Source organism: Molossus molossus, unplaced genomic scaffold (assembly GCF_014108415.1).
Source record: "Molossus molossus isolate mMolMol1 unplaced genomic scaffold, mMolMol1.p scaffold_m16_p_2, whole genome shotgun sequence".
Classification (NCBI taxonomy): domain Eukaryota; kingdom Metazoa; phylum Chordata; class Mammalia; order Chiroptera; family Molossidae; genus Molossus; species Molossus molossus.
In genome coordinates, this window is record NW_023425355.1 from 147,840,717 (window position 1) to 147,862,618 (window position 21,902).

Below are 21,902 nucleotides of genomic sequence, written 5' to 3' on the forward strand. Positions count from 1 at the left end.
CCCCATCTCTGCTCCCAAAGGACCTCCCCATCCCTGCACCCTCAGCGACCCCCATCTCTACGTCCTCAGGGACCCCATCTCTGCGCCCTCAGGGACCCCTATCTCTGCGCCCCCACGCGTCCTCAGGGACCCCCATTTCTGCGCCCTCAGCGACCCCCATCTCTGCGTCCTCAGGGACCCCCATCTCTGCGTCCTCAGGGACCCCCATCTCTGCGCCCTCAGGGACCCCCATCTCTGCGCCCTCAGGGACTTCCCCATCTCTGCTCCCAAAGGACCTCCCCATCCCTGCGCCCTCAGGGACCCCCCATCTCTGCGTCCTCAGGGACCCCCATCTCTGCGTCCTCAGGGACCCCCATCTCTGCGCCCTCAGGGACTTCCCCATCTCTGCTCCCAAAGGATCTCCCCATCCCTGCGCGCCAACAGCGCCCTCAGGCCCCATCACCGCGCCCACCGTGCCCACGAGGGGTCCACGGGGACCCTCCTCCGAGTCACAAGTACCCCACGTCTCCCCGCCCCCACTCATGGATCACTAGGGACCCCGCGAGTGGAGGTTCTGGGGAATCTCCCCTGCCGGGCCCAGGCTCCTCCAAAGGCGGCCTGGAGGGGGCGGGGCGAGAGGGGGCGGGGTTTGTCTGCGGCGGGTTCGGCGGAGCCGCTTTATTCGGGCGGAGCTTATGAGGGCGGAGCCTCGTCAGGGGCGGGTCTCAGGAAGGGGCCGAGTTTGAAGCGGGGGGCGTGGTTCGGCCTGGAGTGGGCGGGGTCGGGCTGCGTGCCTCCAATGGGCAGGGCCGGCTGGCTCAGAAGCGGGTCCGGAAGCGGAACTTTGTTAGGGGCGGGACTCCGGTGGTGCGCGCTGAGACGCGTCCGGGGCGGGGCTACGCAGGGGAGGGGCGGGGCGAGGCTTGTGTACGTGCCTGTGGGGGCGGGGCCGGCTCTAAAGCAGTCCCTGCCGGCTCCGGCCGCGTACAGGGCGGGACTACGCAGGGGCGGGGCGGGGCGGGGCCTGAAGACGTGCCTGGGGGCGGGGCCGGCTCTAAAGCGGTCCCTGCGGGTTCGGGCCGGACTGCGCGTGCGCGGCGGCTGCGGGGCCGGGGCAGCGGGGCCGGGGCAGGTCGCGCCGCCGAGGGGCTGGGCGCGGGCACCGGCGCGATGGCGCTGTACCCGGTGGTCCGGAAGCTGCTGCAAAAGCGCGTGGTGTTGGCCAGCGCGTCCCCGCGGCGCCAGGAGATCCTCAGCAACGCGGTGAGCCGCGCGCCGGCGGGGCCGCCACCCTGGGTCGGCTGACGGGGTCGGGGGTCCGGCTGCGGCCCCGTGACGGGGCGCCCGTGGCCGGGGGGCCCAGTGAGTGACCGGGGGGACCCAGTGACCAGGGGGCCCAGTGACCAAGGGGCGCAGTGACCAAGGGACCCAGTGCAGGACCAGGGATCCAGTGACGGTGGTGGGGGGAAGGGGGGCCCAGTGAGTGAACGGGGAGCCAGTGATCGGGGGCCCAGTGAGCAGGGGGACCCAGTGAGGGACCGGGGTGCCCATGACCAGGGGCCCAGTGACCAGGGGGACCCAGTGAGGGACCAGGGGGACCCAGTGACCAGGGGGCCCAGTGCAGGACCAGAGACCCAGTGACCAGGGGCCCGTGACTTTGGGGGGGAGGGGGGCCCAGTGAGTGACCGCGGAGCCCGTGACCAGGGGACCCAGTGAGGGACCAGGGGGACCCAGTGACCAGGGGGACCCAGTGAGGGACCAGGGGGACCCAGTGACCAGGGGGCCCAGTGCAGGACCAGAGACCCAGTGACCAGGGCCCCGTGACTTGGGGGGGAGGGGAGCCCAGTGAGTGACCGGGGAGCCTGTGACCAGGGGGCCCAGTGACCAGAGTGACCCAGTGAGGGACCGGGGTGCCCGTGAACAGGGGCCCAGTGACCAAGGGACCCAGTGCAGGACCAGGGGGCCCAGTGACCGGGGGGCCCAGTGATCAGGGTCCTGTGACTGGGGGCCCAGTGACCTGGAGGCCCAATGTGGGACCAGGGGCCCCAGTGACCAGGGGGCCCGTGACTGGGTGAGGGGGGCCCAGTGACCCAGGAGCCTGGTGATAGGAAGGGGGCTGGGGTCTCAGGCTGAAGCCCAGTGACCAGGGGCCCCAGTGAGTGACCAGGGGCCCAGGGACCCTGGAGCCTGGTGATGGGAAGGGGGGCCGGGGTCCCTGGCCTGGTGATTGGGGGCCGGGGTTGGTAGGACGGGGTCTAGTGACAAGGTGTGCGGCCCAGGGTCTTCAGGCTGAGACCTAGCGTCTGGGGCCGTGGGGACCGGGGCAGGGTCTTCGGGCTAGGTTCTCACAGTCGAGTCCGGTCTGTGGGCTGGGGAAGCAGGAGTCCACATGACGTGCGGTCAGGATCTGCAGGCCAGGCCTAGTGGTCTCGTGGCCTAGTGACCAGCTCGCCTGCAGTGTGCGGGCCAAGCTGGGTCTGCGTGCCCCAGGTCCCCCTGTTCTGCAGCTGGCGGGGGGGGGGGGGGCGCACAGAGCCAGCTGGGTGCTCTGAAGGGCTGCCAAGGGCATGCCGAGTTTATCCACTGGGGTCAAGGCCACGTTCCAGACCCTAGCGTGTCCATCTCCGTGACCAGCCTCCTACAGGGACTTACCTGGTCATAGCATTAGGGGAAAAGGTTTAAAAGGACACATTTCCCCCTCACACAGCTTTTTGTTTGTTTTCCGTTACTTCCCAGCAATATATTTTTAGTCGCCTGATCCCTGTGGGGGTGAAGCACCCGCCTTTGGGGCTCCCTGCCAGCCCTTTGACCCCTATGACCTGTACGCCCTGCATGTCAGTCAATATCGCCCCATGGTCTTTGTGTGACTGACGTGTGCAGAGATCCTCCCTCCAGGTCCCTCAGCCCCCTGTTGGTCCAGAATTTGGCCCTGGGTGAAAGTCCAGCTGTCGGGAAAACAGACTGTGCATGGGACAGGCCGCATTTGTTGTGAACCTTACCCATTCTGTCCTGCATCCTTGCTTCCCTCAAACCCGCAATACCCCCTCTTCTCCTGCTGCAGGGTCTCAGGTTCGAGGTGGTTCCTTCCAGGTTTAAAGAGCAGCTCAATAAAGCCTCCTTCCCCACCCCGTACGCATACGCGATGGAAACAGCCAAGCAGAAGGCCCTGGACGTAGCCAGAAGGGTGCACCAGGTAAGGGCTCCCCCTCCACCTCCTCGGGTCTCTGGCTGTGCGGGTGTTCAGGTTTCAAACAGACACATTACAATGAATGCCCTTGACAGTGTGTTAGCGCAGCTGAATTTACTTTCAGTGTTGCCGTGTAGTATATACTATTATACTCCTGTAACAGTTATGTTATAGACCTTGTCTTTTATCTTGTTACTATATAATATCCTGTCATAGTTAATAGTATCATTGAGGATAAAGGATCAATATAAGTTGCTTCTTACCTTGTTGTTATATGACATAATATTGTAATTAATAGAAGGTTACCATTTACAATAAAGGATTAACATAAGTTGTTGCTTTCTCACTATATAATACACTGTTGTAGTTAACAGTTATCATTTACGATGAGGAATTAATATAGGTTGTCTATTACTCTGTTACAATATAATATACTGTCGTAATTAAGATAACATCATTTATGATAGAGATAGGTTGTTACTGTGTTACTGTGTAATATGCCACTGTAATGAATATAATCGTATCGTTGTATAACATTAATGTAACATCTGTTTCCCTGTGTTACTGTGTAATATCCTGTCAGAATATAGTACTGTCTTTCACAATATGAAATTAATTTAGCTTATCACTATGTTATAATAGTATCCTATTGCAATTAAACAATAGATGCCTTGTAGTTAATGCTATGCGTACTGTATACACGAATGGATATTAGTGGGTTGATTTGGGCAGTGGGAGGTTGGTATTTAAGTGTTCCAAGTAGTATAAATATTTGGGGTGAGCGTTCTGGGTCCCACTCAGCACGAGAGTTCACACAGGCCTCTCTCCCCGAAATAAGTCTGGCTTCCCACCCAGGAGGCTGTGCCCAGTGCGTCAAGCGTCAAGAGAAAGACACGAGTCGTTTCTAAAGCTGAGTTTGGGTTTCTTGCAGAAAGACCTGCGGGCCCCTGATATCGTCATCGGAGCAGACACTATAGTGGTGAGTCCAGTTCCTGGGCCCCAGTGGTTCGTCACATCACCCTGATCTCCGGCTCTGTCTTCATGTGGCTTCTCCCTCTACGTGAGCCTGTGTGTCCTCTTACACACACCGGTCCTCCTGGATCGAGGGCCCGCCTGACTCCCGTAGCACCTCATCTTAAATTTGAGTACATCTGCAGAGACCGCATTTCCACGTACTCTCCCACTCATAGGGACGCGGTTAGGACCTGACATATCTCTTAGGGGGACACAGCTTTACAAGAGACACAGATGTGGGCCCCTGAGGGTTGTGCTCTATGATACGAGGTCACGCAGACTGGTCCTCAATGAAATTCTGTGGGGGATGATCCTCTGTCCCAGACCTGACTGTCCTGCTGGCCTCCACCAGGTCTTGGTGAAAAGTCTCACCCAGAACCTCAGGATGGGGCTGTGTTGGTAGACGGGTCCGTAAAGACGTGATTATGGTAGAACGAGGTCACTGGGTGGCCCTGGTCCCATAGGACTGGGGTCCTCATAAGAAGAGGAGGTGAGGACACAGATCACACAGGGACGCCCACGTGAGGACACGGAGCAGACGGCCGTCCACACGCCCAGGAGAGAGGCCTCCGGAGGTACCAGCCTGCCCACACCTGGGTCTCAGACTCCAGCCTCCGGGACTGTTAGGAAATACATTTCTGTTGTTTAAGCCGCCCCGTCTGAGGTCATTTACATCAGCTCAAGCTGACTGATACACCTACCCTTAGGTATATCTCCGCAAAGAACTGAAAATGTGTTCAAACAAAGTCTTGCCCACGAACATTCATACCAGTACTATCTACAATCGCCCAAAGGTGGAAATAGCTAAGATGTCCATTAAGGGAGGAACAGATAAACAGAACAGGGTCCGTCCATGCAGTGGAATATCACGCAGCCATGAAAAGGAGTGAGGCTCTGACACAGGCTACAACGTGGCTGGACCTCGAACCCAGGATGCTCAGTGACAGAAACAAGACACAAAACACCACCTAGTTCCTTATTCTATTTCTAAGAAATGTGCAGAACAGGCCAATTTATAGACAAGAAAACTGGATTGTTGGTGATTGGGGGCTGGGGGACGGGATTGGGGAGTGGCTGCTCACGGGGACAAAGGGTCTGCTTTTGGGGCGATGACATTGTTCTGGAACAAGAGAGTAATCGTAATAGGACAGCTTGGTGCAGGTACTACACGCCACCGAACTTTATTTTCATGTGCTGAGTTGTATCCTCTGCGTGTCTCAGCTCGAATTTTAAAAGAATGTAAAGAGTGGACAGGCCTGGCTTAGCGGGGACATGCCCCTCTGTCTCTGGTCTCTCCTGTAGGCGGTCGGGGGGCTGATCTTGGAGAAGCCCATGGACAAACAGGACGCATACAGCATGCTCTCCAGGTGGGTGCTGCGTGGACCGCGTCCCACGAAGCAGCCTGCAGCCGATAGTGCCGGGACGCGGGGAGGGGCTCGGGTCCTAGTTGGGTCCGTGTGTGAGCTCACTGGTCACTCCTGGTTAAGATCAGAGGATGGACCCAGAGCCTTTGAACTTAGCTGTGTTGATTTCACCCAAATGGGGCTCGAGCTGGGGTCCACATGTCCCTGACCTTCAGCTCTGGTCCCCCCTCGTCCTTCTCAGCGGTGCCCTCCCCATGGCTGCCTCCCTCTGATCGCCTGTCCCACAGCCCAGGACGAAAGCTTGTGCTTAGGGTCTGGGTCAGCCCTATCCGGTCCCAGGGTAGCAGAGAGACCCACCGAAGAGCCAGCTGAGAGGTGTGCCGTCCGGGCCCTCCCTGCATGGCCACCCCTTGCTGCTGGGGTCTGTGTTCCCTGCTCATCGGACATCGCGTCCTGGGAGCGACCCCCAGAGCTGTGCCTCCGGCTCGGAGAGCGATGAGCCCACACCTGCCACTCCTGGAAGGGTTACCTGGAGGCCTGTGGGCTGGGCGTTGGGGCAGGAGGCCTCGGACAGGAAGTGAGGACCTGGGCCCTGGGGGCATTGCCCTGTGCCGGGGAAGGTGTCTCGCTCCGTTCCCGCCGAGACACATCGTGTCCGTGGTTGTGTCTTGCAGGTTGAATGGGAAAGAACACAGTGTGTTCACTGGTGTTGCCATCATCCACTGCTCCTACCAAGGTATGCGGCCCGCTCTATTCCTCCTGGGCTGTGGTGGGGCCTGGGGACTCTCGGTGACGGGCCAGCTCGGGCACAGCTCTGGGTGTCGCTCCCAGGACTCAGTGTCCGGATGAGCAGGGAGCACCACGCTCCTTCCCTCCCACCCTGCCTGGGGAAGTGGGGGGCTTACCTCTGAGCCCCCGGGCAACACCCGGCACTGCTGATACAACCCCGCCCCCTGACACGAGCCTCGGAGGCGTCTCCTTGGACATCTTCGGGTCCGGAAGGTGGAGGCCGTGTATACCTCGTGCTACCGTGACACAAGTCCTTACGAAATGCACAAAACCCTGAGCAGTCATTATAGATGCTTTGAAGACCTGGGTCACGGAAGGACCCCAAGACAGAGCTGGAGCTCCTGGCCCCTGGCTCCCTGACTGCGTCCCATCAGCGGGTGGGCACAGGTCTGCTGACCGGCAGTTGGGGGCCGTCATGCTGTGGTCCGTTTCCACCTTCAGCCTGGGGCTCTTTGGGGAGAACGCACTTTACCCATCAGGCAGATTCCACACGACCCTTCACCTAGGGGCTTAAAACTACAAAAATTCACTCACCGTCCCCGTCCTGGGGAGCAGACGTCTGAGACGGGGTGTCCAGGGCCGCGCTCCCTCCAAGGCTCCAGGGGGGTCCTTGCAGCCTCTTCCAGCTCCTGGGCTCCAGGCGTCCCTGGGCGGGGGGCCCATCCTTCCCGTCTCTCCTCCGTCCCCACGGGGCTTCTCCTCTGTGTCTGCGTCTCCTCTTCTGTCTCTTCCAAGGACCTGTCATTGGACGGAGGCCCCCCTGACCCAGGACGGCCTCCGCTCGGGTCCTTCACTCACCCCGTCTGCAGACACCCTGTGTCCACGGTCCATTCACAGGCTCTGGGTGGACTTGACTTTGTGGGGGCATCATTCACCCCAGGACAGCTAGTGTGGGGGACTCTCTCAAGGGGGGCAATCCCTGTACATAGCCGCTGTGCCTGCGGATTTTCTAACCCGCAACTGAGGGCTGTCGGCCCCAGAAACCCCCCTGCACACATCGTCCCCGCACGGGAGAGGCCCGGTCTCGTCCAGTGTGCAGGCTCCAACTGTGTCGCCTTTTGACTGATTCTGTGTGTTTTCTCTCGTTTTCTTTCTCTCTTTCCCATGTTTAAACGGAACTTTTCTCCCCACTAATGATCTGTATCTGAAGTGTACGCACAGTGCAGGCAAAGTCCCCCCAAGTGTGGCAACACACCCCGGGCCCAGGCGGCGACATGTGCCCTCACTTCGTCCCTTGTCCCCTTGCAGACGGCCGGCTGGACATGGAGGTGTCCGAGTTCTACGAGGAGACGCTGGTGAAGTTCTCGCAGCTGTCCGAGGAGCTGTTGTGGGAGTACATCCACAGTGGCGAGCCCATGTGCGTGTCCCTGTCAGCGCCACCCGGTGTCCCGCCGGCGTGAGCCGTGGCTCAGGGGCGACAGGCCCCCTTGAGGGCCTGGCCGAGCTCTGCGTGTCACCCCTGTGCCTCCGGCTGTGGACAGAGGGTCCTGCCTTGTCATGGACCCGAGTCTGGGGGACAGACCGGGGGAGGGGCCAGGGTCGAACAGCCCTGGGTGGTGAGTCCGATGGAGGAGGGGTCTTCCGGGGCCCCTGTTTCCCCATAACAAGGTCTCATAACAAGGTCTCAGCAGAGGTGCCAGGGAAGACATGGTCTAAGGACCCTCGTAAAGAGGCCCCTGAGTGACGTGTGTGGGCCAGCGTGTGGGGACGGCAGGGAACGGCTGGGGCCTGGGGCCGTCTTGCAACCCCGACGGCTGTGCAGCAGGTGTGCTGCGGGGGCAGTGTCTCCGTGGGGCTGCCGGGCCGCCTTGTCAGGGCTGAAGCAGGGCCCAGGACTTGGGCCTGCAGCCGGACTGACACGAGGCCGCTGGGCTGGAGGCCGCGGGTGGAGACTGCTCACTGGCTCTGGCCCGCCAGCCCGTGGGACAGCAGTCCGGGCTGCTGGGACCCGAGGGCCTGTGCGTCTCCTCTGACCTTCCACCTTCTGTCCTCGCCTTCTCATGACCCCTCCTGACCCCAGGGACAAGGCCGGAGGCTACGGGATCCAGGCGCTGGGCGGGATGCTAGTGGAGTACGTCCGCGGGGACTTCCTCAACGTGGTGGGCTTCCCCCTGAACCACTTCTGCAAGAAGCTGGCCGAGCTGTACTTCCCGCCGCGCCCCGAGAACGTGCAGCGAGTCAAGCACGACTCCATCCCCCCCGTCGACACCTTCGAGGGCCTCAGCGACCTCAGCGACGTGGAGGGCGGGGGCTCGAGCCCTGCCCACAGCCAGCAGGGCCATGGCACGAAGGACACACATGCTAAGGGGACGGTAGCCGGCCTGCACTCCTCTGCACTCCTGGAAGTGATAGACGGCTTCAAAGCATCCAAGGTACCTCTGGGCGTCCGGGAAATGACCACAAAGGGGGTCTCAGAACAACAGACATGCCCCGTCCCTGTCCTGGGGACCAGGTGTCTGAGGTGGGGTGTCCCAGGGCCGCGCTCCCTCCGAGGCTCCAGGAGGGTCCTTCTGGCCTCTTCCGGCTCCTGGGCTGCAGGCGTCCCTGGGCGGGGGGCCCGTCCCTCCCATCTCTCCTCCGTCCCCACGGGGCTTCTCCTCTGCGTCTGCGTCTCCTTTTCTGTCTCTTCCAAGGACCTGTCATTGGACGGAGGCCCCCCTGACCCAGGACGGCCTCCGCTCAGGTCCTTCACTAACCCCGTCTGCAGAGACCCTGTTTCCTTCCATGTAAGGTCCAATTCCCAGATTCTGGGGGGTCATGACTTCAACATAGCTTTCTGGGGCTGATCATTCGCCATCACTAAATGCCTCGGCACAGAGTCGGGGGTTGTGCGACCAGCAGAGGGCAGAGGCGTTGGCCCAGATTTTCCAGACACACACCTTGGTGTGTGAGGGCCGTGCTCGGGGTCCGGAGGCCGTGCTCTGAGTCCAGCGGGTTGGGGTCTCTCTGAAGGTCAGCAGGGTTCATGTGACCCCAGCAAGGGCACAGGTGCCCCCAGCCTAGGGCGGTGAGGCGTGGACGTGGCCCGTACAGCAGCGTGGGGCAGCCCTCCCCCTCCTGGCAGGCAACCAGCACCATGTGCCCAGGGCCCGCAGGCCGACCAGGTCTGCCTGTGTCCTGCCCCCTGTGGCCTCAGGATCCCAGACGTGTCCCAGAAGGGACCAGGCACCAGGCCAGAGCGCAGAGTCTCGGGCATACCTCCATTTGCCATCTCTACCCAGGGTGGTGGGCACAGCCGCCCGGAGCGGCTCTGGGTGCCCCTCCTGACCCGAATGCCACGCTCCTTTCGCCCTGGGCCCCCTTCCCCACAAGCCCCACCCCCCAGTTGCCCTCCGGGCTGTGGACTGCCAGGGCAGTCGACAAGGGTGATGCTTCTCCGTGCTGACTCTGCAGGGACAAGGGTCACGGGTCCTGCAGAGGGAGGTGCTGGGTGCTGGAGCTCAGGCTGTGGGACGCAGGCCGCCTCTTCCCAGCTCCCCCTGCTGCCTGCCCGTGTCCCTGTCATCAGGAGAGAATCTGTAGGGACAGGAGAGAGAGGTGGTTAGGCTGAGTTGTGCCTCAAATTCTCTCATTTGCCTAAAAGCAGGAGCTGAAACTACTTCTGCAACATGCTACTGTCTCATTTCACCTGCACGGTGGCTCCAGCAGGTGACTCCTTTTGTCCCTGTCACCTCGGTCACCTTCTACTTTCCCACCCCTCCATCTATCCACCCTGTCTGTTCATCCATCCATCCACCACATCCATCCTCCCTTCTCTCTCTCCCTCCTTTTCTTCTCTCCCTCCCTCCCTCCTTCACTCCCTCCCTCCTTGCCCCCTTCCATCCATCCATCCCTCCATCCATCCTTCTATCCATCCATCCATCCCTCCACCCTTCCTTCCTTCCTTCCTTCCTTCCTTCCTTCCTTCCTTCCTTCCTTCCTTCCTTCCTTCCTTCCTTCCTTTCCTTCCTTCCTTCCTTCTTTCCTTCCATCCATCCATCCATCTACACATCCATTTCTCCATCCATTTATCCGTCTATCCATCCATCCATCCCTCCCTCCATCCTTCTATCTATCCATCCATCATCCATCTATCCGTCTACCCATCCGTCTATCCCTCCATCCTTCCTTCCATCCATCCATCCATCCACTCACCCATCCATCTATATGTCTATCCATCCATTTATCCCTCCATCCATCCCTCTATCCTTCCATTTATCCATCTACCCATCGCTCCATCCCTCCATCCATCCTTCTATCTATCCATCCGTCCGTCTGTCTACCCGTCCATTCATCTACCCATCCATCCATCCATCCTTCCATCCCTCCATCCATCCACTCATTCATTTACCATCCTTTCATCTATCCATTCATCTACCCACCATCCTTCCTTCCTTCCATCCATCCATCCATCCATCTATTCATTCATCCATCCATTCTTCTTTCCTCCCATCCATCTGTCCATCCATCTACCCATCCATCCATCCCTCCATCCATCCTTCTATCCATCCATCCATCTGTCTACCCATCCATCCTTCCCTCCATTCATCCACCCATCCATCCATCCATCCTTCCATTTCTCCATCCATCCATTCATTCATCCACCATCCTTCCTTCCACCCATCCATCCATCCATCCTTCCATTTCTCCATCCATCCATTCATTCATCCACCATCCTTCCTTCCATCCATCCATCCATCTATCCACTCACCTATTCATCCATCCATCCATCCATCCTTTCTTCCTCCCATCCATTTATCCATCCATCCATCCATCCACCCACCATCCCCTCAATCATCCATCCTTCTATCCATGTACCATGTCCACTCATCTATTTATCAATCATGTATTATCTGTCTTTGCATCATCCATCCATTCATGCATTAACCTATCTACCTACCTACTCATCTGCGTGTCCCCTCCCCCATCCTTACCTCACGTGACAGGGTCTCCCCGGCCAGGCAGGGAGGCGGCCAGGCAGGGAGGCGGGAGGAGCCTCGCAGCACACGTGCGCTCGCTGGTGCATCTCGTTTATCCAGACATAGCTCAGGGACCACCCTATGGAAATGCACCGTTGGCACAGAGGGCTTTGCAAGGTTAGACCTTGAGTGACAGTTCTCGATGGTGCATGGGCACGTGTGTCTGGAGGAAAGAAGGGAATCAGTGCACCTGGAAACGACCTCTGTCCCCAGACACAGTCCCGTTCTGAGGGCCTGGAGTTGGGGCTTCAACACTCGGATCTTGGGGGCGCAGTTCTGCTCATGACAAGACCTTGTTGGTTTTTCTTCCGTGGGACAGTTTCTCTGCGTGATCTTCACTGGTCTGCTTGTACCTTGAGCAGACCTTGTACCCGCTGGAGCCGAAACCCTCTGTTCTCTGGACAGGAGACACCAGCTGACACCTAACCTGGACAGCTTTTTGACCTCCACCTTTGGGGTCTACGGGAGTGAAGAGGACTTGATCAGCCACATACCAAGCTGACTTTAACCTGTTTTTCACGGACAGGCCCTGTTCACAGCTTCCAAGATGAAGGTGTTTGACGCGTTAGGAGACGGAGCCCCTCTGAGTGCTGTGGACGTTGCCCGGAAAATTGACGCCTCCGAGCACGGCACCGGACGGCTGCTGGATGCGTGCGCGGCCCTGGGGTTGCTGGAGAAGACGCACAGAGGTAAGGGCATGTGGACGTGTTTCGCCAAGAATCTCAGCAAGCGGAAGCAAGTCACCAAGTGAAGGTGGCGTCCGAGCCAAGGCAGGGAGGACTGGTCGGCTGTCCCTGTGCCAGGAAAACAGGGCTTTTCCCCAGAGGGTGGAGGAGGCCGGATGGAAGAAAGGAAACAGGTGTGTGTGTGTATCTGTGTGTGTGTGTGTGTGCACACACGTGTGTGTGTTAGGAGAATGACTTCTCGTGGGCTCTGGTCTCACAGGAGCTGAGTCAGGGCTCTCCCGAGAATAAAAGAACCAATAGAATAAATGCACAACATAGATACTTGTTTATTTAGATGGACGAGAGATGGAGGGGTGGATCGATGACAGATGATATATATAGGTGGTGCATAGGTAGATATCGATAACCAAGAGAGATGACATACATAGATAGTTAAATAAGTAGCTAGCTAGATAGCTAGCTAGATACATAGATAGATAGATAGATAGATAGATAGATAGATAGATAGATGGAAGGAAGATATGGATAGATGGCTGGAAAGATGGATAGGTAGGTGGATGGATATGTGGATAGATAGGTAGGTAGAAATAGTACGTGCGTAGATGAATAGATAGTAAATGACAGATGAGATAAACGGATGGATGGACAGATGGATAGTTGAAAGTGTAGATGGATGGGCAGATGGAGGGGTAGAAATAGTGGGGGGATAGATGGATAGACAGTGGATGACATAAAGGGATGGAGGGATAGATAGATGACATGAGATAAACGGATGGACGGACAGACGTATGTGTTTGCAGAAGTGAACAGAACTCCTGAGCGTGGTGTCCGAGCAGAGAGGACTGTGGGCCCAGAGAGGCAGGTTTGCCCCTGTGATGGGAGGGCCGCGGGGTCCTGGTGGAGGTGCCACAGCCCGCCCTTCACACCAGAGGTGCCCACCTGCACGGTCGTGAGTCAGAGCACAGAGGGAGCACCTGCCGTCAGCCAGGCAGGGATCTCCTCCCAAAACAGTTATCAGACACCGGGGAGGCTCTCGGCTGCAGCCTTTGCTCACTGGCCCGGACGTGTCTTCTGAGTCCTTCTGGCCGCTGTCGCCCTGAGCCGGTTATCGGCCCCTCCCCTCCCTTCCTCCTGCTGCTCTTCAGAGGGGCCCGGCTGCACAGGACAGGACACTTCATCCTGGGCATGAGCACCGAGCTGCTCCCTGCGTCTGATAACTGGTGTGCGGGTCCTCTGTTGACGCGACAGGTCTCAGCCCCTGTCACCTCGGCCCCCACGACTGACTGTGTCTTCACTTCTGTGGGTGGGGGTGTCCTGGGCGGGCTCCGGGCTGGGTCCAGGTAGACCTGCCTGGCGTCAGGTGTGTGGAGAGAGTTCGGGCCCGTGCCGGCTGGGCTCCCCAGAGAATCAGCTAGTAAGGTGTGCAGTGCCCCTGTCGGGGGGAGCGGGCCTGCCGTTCTAGGCCGGTGTGTCCGAAACCTGTAGCTGGAGACTTCGAGGCAGAACTTCTTCCTCAGAGACACCCGTGTGCTTGTCAGGCCTTCGGCGGATCGGGCGAGGCCCACCCACACTAGCGAGCGTGGTCTCTGCATCGGATGGTCGATGTGCACGGGGACCTCAGCTGCACAGCACCGCGGTGGGCACCCTCCCAGCCAGTCGGGTGGATGACATGCGTGTCCCTGTCTCCGCGAGGTGCAGCAGGGGCTCCCCAGGGCCCGGTGAGCATGGGCGTCACCCCCAGGACGTCCTGTGTCATTCCAGGGTACAGGAACACGGAGCTGGCCAGCCGGTACCTGCGGTCGGACGGCGAGTTCTCCCTGCACAGCCTCATCCTGCACAGTGACACCCACGTCTGGAACCTGTTCACGCACCTGGAGTCCGCTGTCCGGGAGGGAACCCACCAGCACCCCCGGGCTTTGGGGAGCACGGCGGACGACCCGTCCCAGGTAGCCTGACAGGACCTCCTGCCCGTGAGGGCGCTCGGGGGACGGAGCGCTGGGCACGGGATCCGGGCTGCAGGGCGAGCGGAAACTCGGAACCACGGAGCCTGGTGGTACCGGGGGCATCGGGGCTGGCAGGGTGCTGGCTGCTCCCAGCTGAGCACACTTCAGGGACAGCTGGGCCTGGGAAGAGACCCCCTCTGGGAAGGGGTCCCTCAGGGGTCGCGGGGCAGGCCCACCCCCACTCCCTGTGCATAGGTGTGGGAACAGGAACCCCTTTCCACACACTTCCTGCGGCCTCTCCCCGTCCCTCCGTCCACAGACACTGTTGGGGTTGATGTGCAATACTGCCGTGTGCTGTGGGCCCCGTCAGGAGTGGGCCTGGGCCTCCGTGGGCCCCGTCAGGAGTGGGCCTGCCATGTATCCTGTGGGCCCCGTCAGGAGTGGGCCCCGTCAGGAGTGGGCCTGGGCCCGCAGGCAGTGCATTCGGGGCTCCGACGGCACAGCCGTTCCCCGCAGGGTGGGCTGAGGGCGACTACACGTGAGGTGTCTGTGACGTGGGGATGAGCATGACGCTGCGTGGGGCTCACATCACCTGTTGGGCAGGACAGAGGCAGACAGACAGGGAGGGGCGAGGACAGACAGACACACCGATCGAGAGGGACGATGATACAGAGATCGAGAGAGACAGAGAGAACGAGAAACAGACACACAGACAGGCCAGGAGCCAGGCCCTGGTGTCACCGAGGACAAGGTGGGGTGTCGCAGCATCAGGCCTGGGGGGCCGAGGAAAGGCCAGCCCCGTTTGGTGTGAGAGTGAACCCCAGCCAGGCTGTGGAGACGGCAGGATGCTCAGACCGCCCTGCGGTGGACAGGGCACCGGCTGGGCTCGGCGCCGGTCCAGGACAGTGGGGCAGAGGCCGGGGCAGGAAGGGACAGCTGAGGCCTTGGGGGCCGAGCCAGGCCTGGGTCAGGGCAGCAGCAGGGGCCAGGCCCTGTGAGGTCCTGAGAAAAGGCCATGGTGGGGGCAGGGCTAGGCCCCTCCCCTCGAGACTGCGGGAGGGAGGGTGCTGCCTCCTGTGAGGGGACAGAGGGACACCGACTGACAGACAGGGAGGCAGAGAATGAAAAGGCAGAGGTGCCCTGAGCCCTCAGAGGTGCTGACGAGGTGGGGTGCCCCCTCCATCCTGGCTGTGCCCTGAAGTCTTATTCCCACCAACACTCCCTCAGGGACACTCGTGCCTCAGGGACACTCGTGTGTGTGTCCGCACGCGCGCCCCAGGCCACAGGGGCACGTGTGTGTGCGCGCGCCCCAGGGGCATGTGTGTGTGTGTGTGCCCCAGGCCTCAGGGACATGTGTGTGTGTGTGTGCCCCAGGGATACGTGTGTGTGTGTGTGTTCCCCAGGGACACTCGTGTGTGTGTGTGCCCCAGGCCTCAGGGACACTCGTATGTGTGTGTGTGCCCCAGGGACACGTGTGTGTGTGTGTGTGTGCCCCAGGCCTCAGGGACACTCGTGTGTGTGTGTGTGTGTGCGTGTGTGTGTGTTACCGGGCTGACTGCAATGGAACCGCTCTCCACAGAACCCCCAACCCTGCAGCCATGCTGGATCCTTCCCTGCCCCAGCCCCCCACCCCTGGAGCCTTGCGGAGCCCCCCTCCCCTGGTCCAGGGACACGCCAGGTGGGGACGCAGCTGCAGCCAGGAGGCCTGGGCATCTGCATGTCTGCTCAGACCCTGTCCTGATTTAGGGCACCTGCCGGAGCCAGGACCAGAAGCTGCGTTGTCTGGGGGCCATGCATGGCCTCAGCAAGCTGAGCGCTCATCAGGTGGCCACGGCCTTTGACCTGTCCCAGTTCACCTCCGCCTGCGACCTGGGAGGTGCGTACACCCCCCCAACTCACCCATCCCTCCCCCCACCCCCCAATCAGGTGCCAGCAGCTCTGGGTATTTCCTTTCTTGTGTTGAATTCTGGGTGCCTTACCTGCTCAGAAGACTTGCAAAACAGGTTTCTCTCTTTGCAAAACCCCTAAGGATCCAGACTTGGCCAGGGTAGGTATGAGGGCTTGAGCAGACACTCCCAACTACTTGGAGGTCCTGAGGATAGACGTGATCGGGCCCTACTTGGTGGCTGCCAAACTGGAGACAGAAATGTGAAGCCCTCTGTCCCCATCCCATCAGCTCTAACAGTGCCCCATATACCCTCCTCTGGACGTCTGCCCAGGGGCTGTAATGGGATCAAGGTCCCAAGAGGAGTCCTAAGCAGCTACCTTGCATTTTCCCATCCTCTCTGCACACCCTTCTGGCAGCCCAGAGTGGCTGCTGTGGCACCAGCCATCACGTCTGCATTCCCCCAGCAGAAAGGAAAAGGGAAGGTTCCAGTGTCCACAGCTTTGCACTAAGGATTTTCTTGTGAGAATCCACCCACCAGCTGCTCACTTGTTCACTTACCAGCTTGTGTGGTGTTGACCTTGGCAGGGCGCAGGGCCCATGTGAGACCGCAGCCATCTCCACCACTGACTGGCTTTATCTCACCACTGGCCTCAACCCCAGTTCTAGAACACTGCTTGGTTTTGCCGAGGTCGGACGTTGGGACTCACCCGGGGATCCCTAGGTGCCAGGAAGGGCTGGTGACACGGTGTGTTCACATTCTGCAGGCTGCACAGGCGCCCTGGCCCATGAGCTCGCCCGGGAGTACCCGGGTCTGAAGGTGACCGTGTTTGACCTCCCAGAGGTCATCGAGGATGTCAAGCGTTTCCAACCCAACGGGCCACAGACAGAGCAGGTCACCTTCGTGCCAGGTCAGTGCTCCTGCGTCTTCACGTCAGGGTCAGCACTTGGCTGACCGGTGACATTGAGCATGTGTGTGTGCAGGGGGACCTGTGTACACCTGCAGGTGTGCGTGCACGCTGTTTCTGTGAGCACGTGGTGCGCTCACCTCCGTCCCCACAGCTGTCCCTCAGTGTCCACATGGGAGTGGTTCCAGGACCCCTACAAAACCCAAATCCTCAGCGCTCATGTCCCTTGTGTCAGATGGCCTTGTGTTCCCGTACAGACTACTCCTGTACACTTTAAACCCGGCCTAGGTTACTGACAGCTCCTGATACAATGTCAACACTGCGAAGTTGTTACACTGTATCGTTTCAGGAATAACAAGGGAAACAACCTCACAGCCATCCTAGCCTAACTGCAGAGTAACAGTGTCCCCTTTGCTAACTTTATGGCGACCATGTAAAACTATTTTTCAAACAGTTTTTCTGGGTGTTGGTTTTGTATGGCTGCAAAAATAAACTCCACAAACTGAGTGCCTTACAACCACAGACATTCATCCTGTCTCCATCCTGGGGAGCAGGCGTCTGAGACGGGGTGTCCCAGCACTACGCTCCCTCCGAGGCTCCAGGAGGGTCCTTCCGGCCTCTTCCGGCTCCTGGGCTCCAGGCGTCTCTGAGCGGGGGGCCCGTCCCTCCCGTCTCTCCTCCGTCCCCACGGGGCTTCTCCTCTGCGTCTGTGTCTCCTCTTCTGTCTCTTCCAAGGACCTGTCACTGGACGGAGGCCCCCCTGACCCAGGACGGCCTCCGCTCAGGCCCTTCACGGACCCCGTCTGCAGAGACCCTGTTTCCAAATAAGATTCTGTTCTGAGGTTCTGTGCTTAGGACTAGACACGTTTTGGGGTTAACATACGCACCCCACTACAAGCAGCCTCCATTTTCATTTCAATTCAGAGGGTGGTACCTCCCCATTTCCATCAGGTAGAGGACCTGTTCTTGTGTCCCTGACGGAATGTTTCCACTTTGTTTTTAAACCAGGTGACTTTTTCAAAGACAGGCTCCCGGAGGCCGACCTCTACATTCTTTCCAGAATCCTCCACGACTGGTCGGACGAGAAGGTGCACGAGTTGCTGAGCCGGGTCTCAGGCAGCTGCAAGCCAGGTAAGACTTGTGCCTTTTACTTTCTTTTTTTGAAAACATAAAGAGTTCTCATTTTTTTTAAAAAGTGCATGTTATAAATACTACGTTGCCGCCATCCACCCAGGTGCACGGTTTGCTGTCTCCCTGAGGGCACACTGGATTCCGAGGGGGGGGGGTGGCAAGTGTGTGAACCAGGTGACAGCTGCACCTTGACCTGGGGCTCCCCTGAGTGTCGCCTGGTCCCCGTCAGAACCCAGACAGCGACGACACTAAAGTCTTCTTTCAGACTGTTGTACGGAGAACCCCACATCCATCTCCCCCAGAACCTCAGGATAGAACCTCATTGGGAAACAGGTCTTTGCAGATGGGATTGAGGGAAATCATTCTGGATCAGGCTGCCCTTCAGTGCAAGGATAAAAATCCCTGTAAGAGACAGAACAGGAGACACAGACAGAGGAGAAGCCCCGTGGGGACAGAGAGACGGGAGGGACAGGCCCCCCGCCCAGGGACACCTGGAGCCCAGGAGCCGGAAGGGGCCGGAAGGACCCTCCCTGGTGGCCCTGGGACACCCCATCTCAGACGTCTGGTCTGCGGGATGGAGACAGGATGAAAGTCTGTGGTTTTAAGCTCCCTGGCTTATGGTCATTTGTCAGGCCTGTCCCAGGACATGCACCATCTGTGAGACGCAGGGTTCCGGTCGTAGTGACCTCACAAGGACATTTGGGGTACTCACCTGAGACCGTGGACCCTGGAGGACATTTTCTGTCCTTTACAAGTGCTTCTGAAAGTCCGTGCCCAGGAGGCAGACAAACACACGCACACTCACACACACTGCCTACTTCTCAAAGCTCACACCAGCTCTGCCCCAACCCTCCATCCCCGGTCCTGGTGCTGGCCAGCTCCAGGCAGCCGGGGGGGAGGGGGGTCCTGTGCTAGCCCACTCCAGACAGCCGGGGGGTGGGGAGGGTCCTGTGCTAGCCCGCTCCAGGCAGCCGGGGGGGAGGGGGTTCCTGTGCTAGCCCGCTCCAGGCAGCCGGGGGGGAGGGGGGGTCCTGTGCTAGCCCGCTCCAGGCAGCCGGGGGGGAGGGGGGGTCCTGTGCTAGCCCGCTCCAGGCAGCCGGGGGGTGGCGAGGGTCCTGTGCTAGCCCGCTCCAGGCAGCCGGGGCTTAGGTTTCTGTCCTTTGCTCCCTGATGGGGTCACGGAGGCTCTGCCCAGTTACTTATAGTGACCTCCCTCAGGGGGGCCCTGGCCTGTACCTGCAGAGGACTGGGCACCCCCAATCCCCTGCTGGAGATTTCTCCCTCTTCATCCCCCCTTCAGTCTTCCCTGCTCACTCCGTCTCTTCCTGTCTCCCTCTGTCTCTCTCCCCTTCCGTGTCTGTCCCTCAGTCTCCCTCTCTGGTTCCCCAGCCTGAAGGGCACTGTCTGCAGCCTGTCACCTAGAGTTCTGACCTCTGGTCCCCATTGGGGCGGGCGTCCCCAGGCCCCCTTTCCGCAGGCCTTGGCAGGACCCAGTGACTGCTCTCTGTGCACACAGGTGGCTGCCTCCTGGTGGCGGAGTCGACGCTGGACGAGGAGAAGCAAGCAGCGCGGCCGGGCCTGCTGCCGTCTCTGGACCTGCTGGTGCAGGCCCAGGGCAGAGCACGCAGCCTGAGCGAGTACCGCCACCTGCTGCAGGCCCACGGCTTCACGGACGTGCGGGCGGCGGGCACCGGGAACATCGTGGATGTGATCCTGGCCACCAGAACCGAGCCCTGACGTCCGCCTGTGGGTCCCAGGGACCTTCTCCCGGGAGGCCACCAGCCTGCCATCCCCGAGTGTGGACCCTCAGGTGGAGAGGTTACTGGAAGGGGCGGTGTAGCCGCCCAGATTAAACAACGCGGTGAACACTGGCTCCCAGCTCGTTTGTGGGGCTGAAGACCCGGCAGCTGCAGCACGAGTTGGGGTCCCTCCCTCGACAGTGGCGAGCACTGACCTCTGCAAGGCCCTGGCAGGGTGGCCACCTGCCCAGTGTGTCTCCACAGCAGGTGCTGTGCCCACTCTGCCCTCTGCGCCAGCCGGGCGCATCTGCAGCCTCTACTCTCGTCTTTCAGCCGGTTTTCGCGTCCCTGTGATGCCACCGCTGTCCTGTCTCAGCCCAGCAGGGGACCAGCTCTCTCAGCAGATCCTGGCCCCCCTCCCTGCAGTCTTTGGGAAGGCCTCTCTGTGCCCATTGGGTACAGGGCATCTTTAAGAAGCTCACAGCTCAAGCAAGTGGAGTTTACTGGGTCAAGATACTTGTTTACCGAAAATGTTTCCAGATGATCTGTTGGAGGCTCTGGTCTGTGTTGTGCCCAGTAAAGTATCTGTTTTCTTAAAAGAGCAAGTGAGTGGAAACAAAGTACCCCTCTCCAGGGGAGCCACACAAGGGATGAGTCATGCAACATGTGTTACATGGAATGAGCCAGTATGATAGCTTTGCAACTTAAACACTTCATCTTTCATTGTATTACACATTTCTAGAAGCAAGCGTGGGGGGACCTCGATCAATGGTGACCTGTGAAAAATGAGAACATCGGGGTGGCAGGAACCTGAAACTTTTACTTTTGATCTAAACAGTTTTCTATACCAATTGAGTGCTTTAACTATGAAAACAGGGCAGAGGGACGCTTTTCTGAGGAATCTCAGCCCGCCGGGCAAATTCTACTCCCTCATGGAGGCCTTGACCTCCCTGTGTCCTCCACCCCAGAACCCCAAGGTGGCTGCAGACTCCAGGCTGGGCCACCCCCAGGGACATTTCCCACCTGCTTCCTGGTGAAGCCTCAGCAATGTCCAGCACCTGCAGGGCCTCCCCTCTACCCTTCAAGCACCTTCTTCCCCAGCAGGACAGGCCCCTGTACCCAGAAGCCTCAGGCCTTGCCCCCTACCTGCCTCTCCCAACAAGTCAAAGCAGGACACAGGAAGGTTTCTCAAGAACCCTGGGTGTCCGAGGGCACTTCTAGTGCTTACCAGCATCCATCCATCACCTACCCAGGTCTGTGCATTTTACCAGCTTATGGGGACACGAACCAAAAAACCAGGAAGGAAATGAAAAAGTGGGAAGGAATTAAAAAAAAACCCCGTGCTTCTGAGTCCCTACCAAGGAGCTTTTCTTGACCTTGGCACTAATGTAAACCCTTCTGAAAATCCCAATGACAACTGCGTTTATAATTCAATAAAACGTTTACCATGTTTCAAAGCAAGTGGGTCTGGGGGCTTCACTTGGGGTAGGGGTGGGAGATAAGCAGGTGAGTGTGAGTGTGTGCAGGTGAGTGTGAGCAAGGGAGTGAGCAGGTACGAATGGGTGCAGGTGAGTGTGGGCAAGGGAATGAGCGGGTACGAATGGGTGTAGATGAGTGTGAGCAGGTGAGTGTGAGCAGGTACGAATGGGTGCAGGTGAGTGAGCAGGTACGAATGGGTGCAGGTGAGTGTGAGCAGGTACGAATGGGTGCAGGTGAGTGTGAGCGGGTACGAATGGGTGCAGGTGAGTGTGAGCGGGTACGAATGGGTGCAGGTGAGTGTGAGCGGGTACGAATGGGTGCAGGTGAGTGTGTGCGGGTACGAATGGGTGCAGGTGAGTGTGAGCGGGTACGAATGGGTGCAGGTGAGTGTGAGCGGGTACGAATGGGTGCAGGTGAGTGTGTGCGGGTACGAATGGGTGCAGGTGAGTGTGAGCGGGTACGAATGGGTGCAGGGGAGTGTGAGCGGGTAGAATGGGTGCAGGTGAGGTGAGCGGTACGAATGGGTGCAGGTTGAGTGTGTGCGGGTACGAATGGGTGCATGTGAGTTGTGAGCGGGGTACGAATGGGTGCAGGTGAGTGTGAGCGGGTACGAATGGGTGCAGGTGAGTGTGTGCGGGTACGAATGGGTGCAGGTGAGTGTGAGCGGGTACGAATGGGTGCAGGTGAGTGTGTGCGGGTACGAATGGGTGCAGGTGAGTGTGTGCGGGTACGAATGGGTGCAGGTGAGTGTGAGCGGGTACGAATGGGTGCAGGTGAGTGTGAGCGGGTACGAATGGGTGCAGGTGAGTGTGTGCGGGTACGAATGGGTGCAGGTGAGTG

General features: G+C 59.3%; 1 protein-coding gene across 1 annotated transcript; it reads left to right on the top strand.

The window, feature by feature from the left end:
• The first annotated feature begins 1,134 nt into the window (after positions 1-1,134).
• ASMTL (acetylserotonin O-methyltransferase like) lies at positions 1,135-20,999 on the top strand. The gene is made up of 13 exons (XM_036271513.1): positions 1,135-1,242; positions 3,041-3,172; positions 4,098-4,145; positions 5,483-5,547; positions 6,219-6,280; positions 7,582-7,690; positions 8,354-8,705; positions 11,818-11,980; positions 13,739-13,923; positions 15,667-15,796; positions 16,573-16,716; positions 17,722-17,844; positions 19,361-20,999. The coding sequence occupies exons 1-13, from the start codon at positions 1,150-1,152 to the stop codon at positions 19,579-19,581; spliced, it is 1,827 nt and encodes a 608-aa protein (XP_036127406.1). The 5' UTR covers positions 1,135-1,149; the 3' UTR covers positions 19,582-20,999.
• The last annotated feature ends 903 nt before the right edge of the window (positions 21,000-21,902 follow it).

Coding starts and splice junctions, on each gene's coding strand:
- ASMTL (XM_036271513.1), top strand. CDS start 1,150: ATGGCGCTGTACCCGGTGGTCCGGAAGCTGCTGCAAAAGCGCGTGGTG. Junction 3,173..4,097: donor TAGCCAGAAGGGTGCACCAG/GTAAGGGCTCCC, acceptor GGTTTCTTGCAG/AAAGACCTGCGGGCCCCTGA. Junction 13,924..15,666: donor CGGCGGACGACCCGTCCCAG/GTAGCCTGACAG, acceptor GTCCTGATTTAG/GGCACCTGCCGGAGCCAGGA.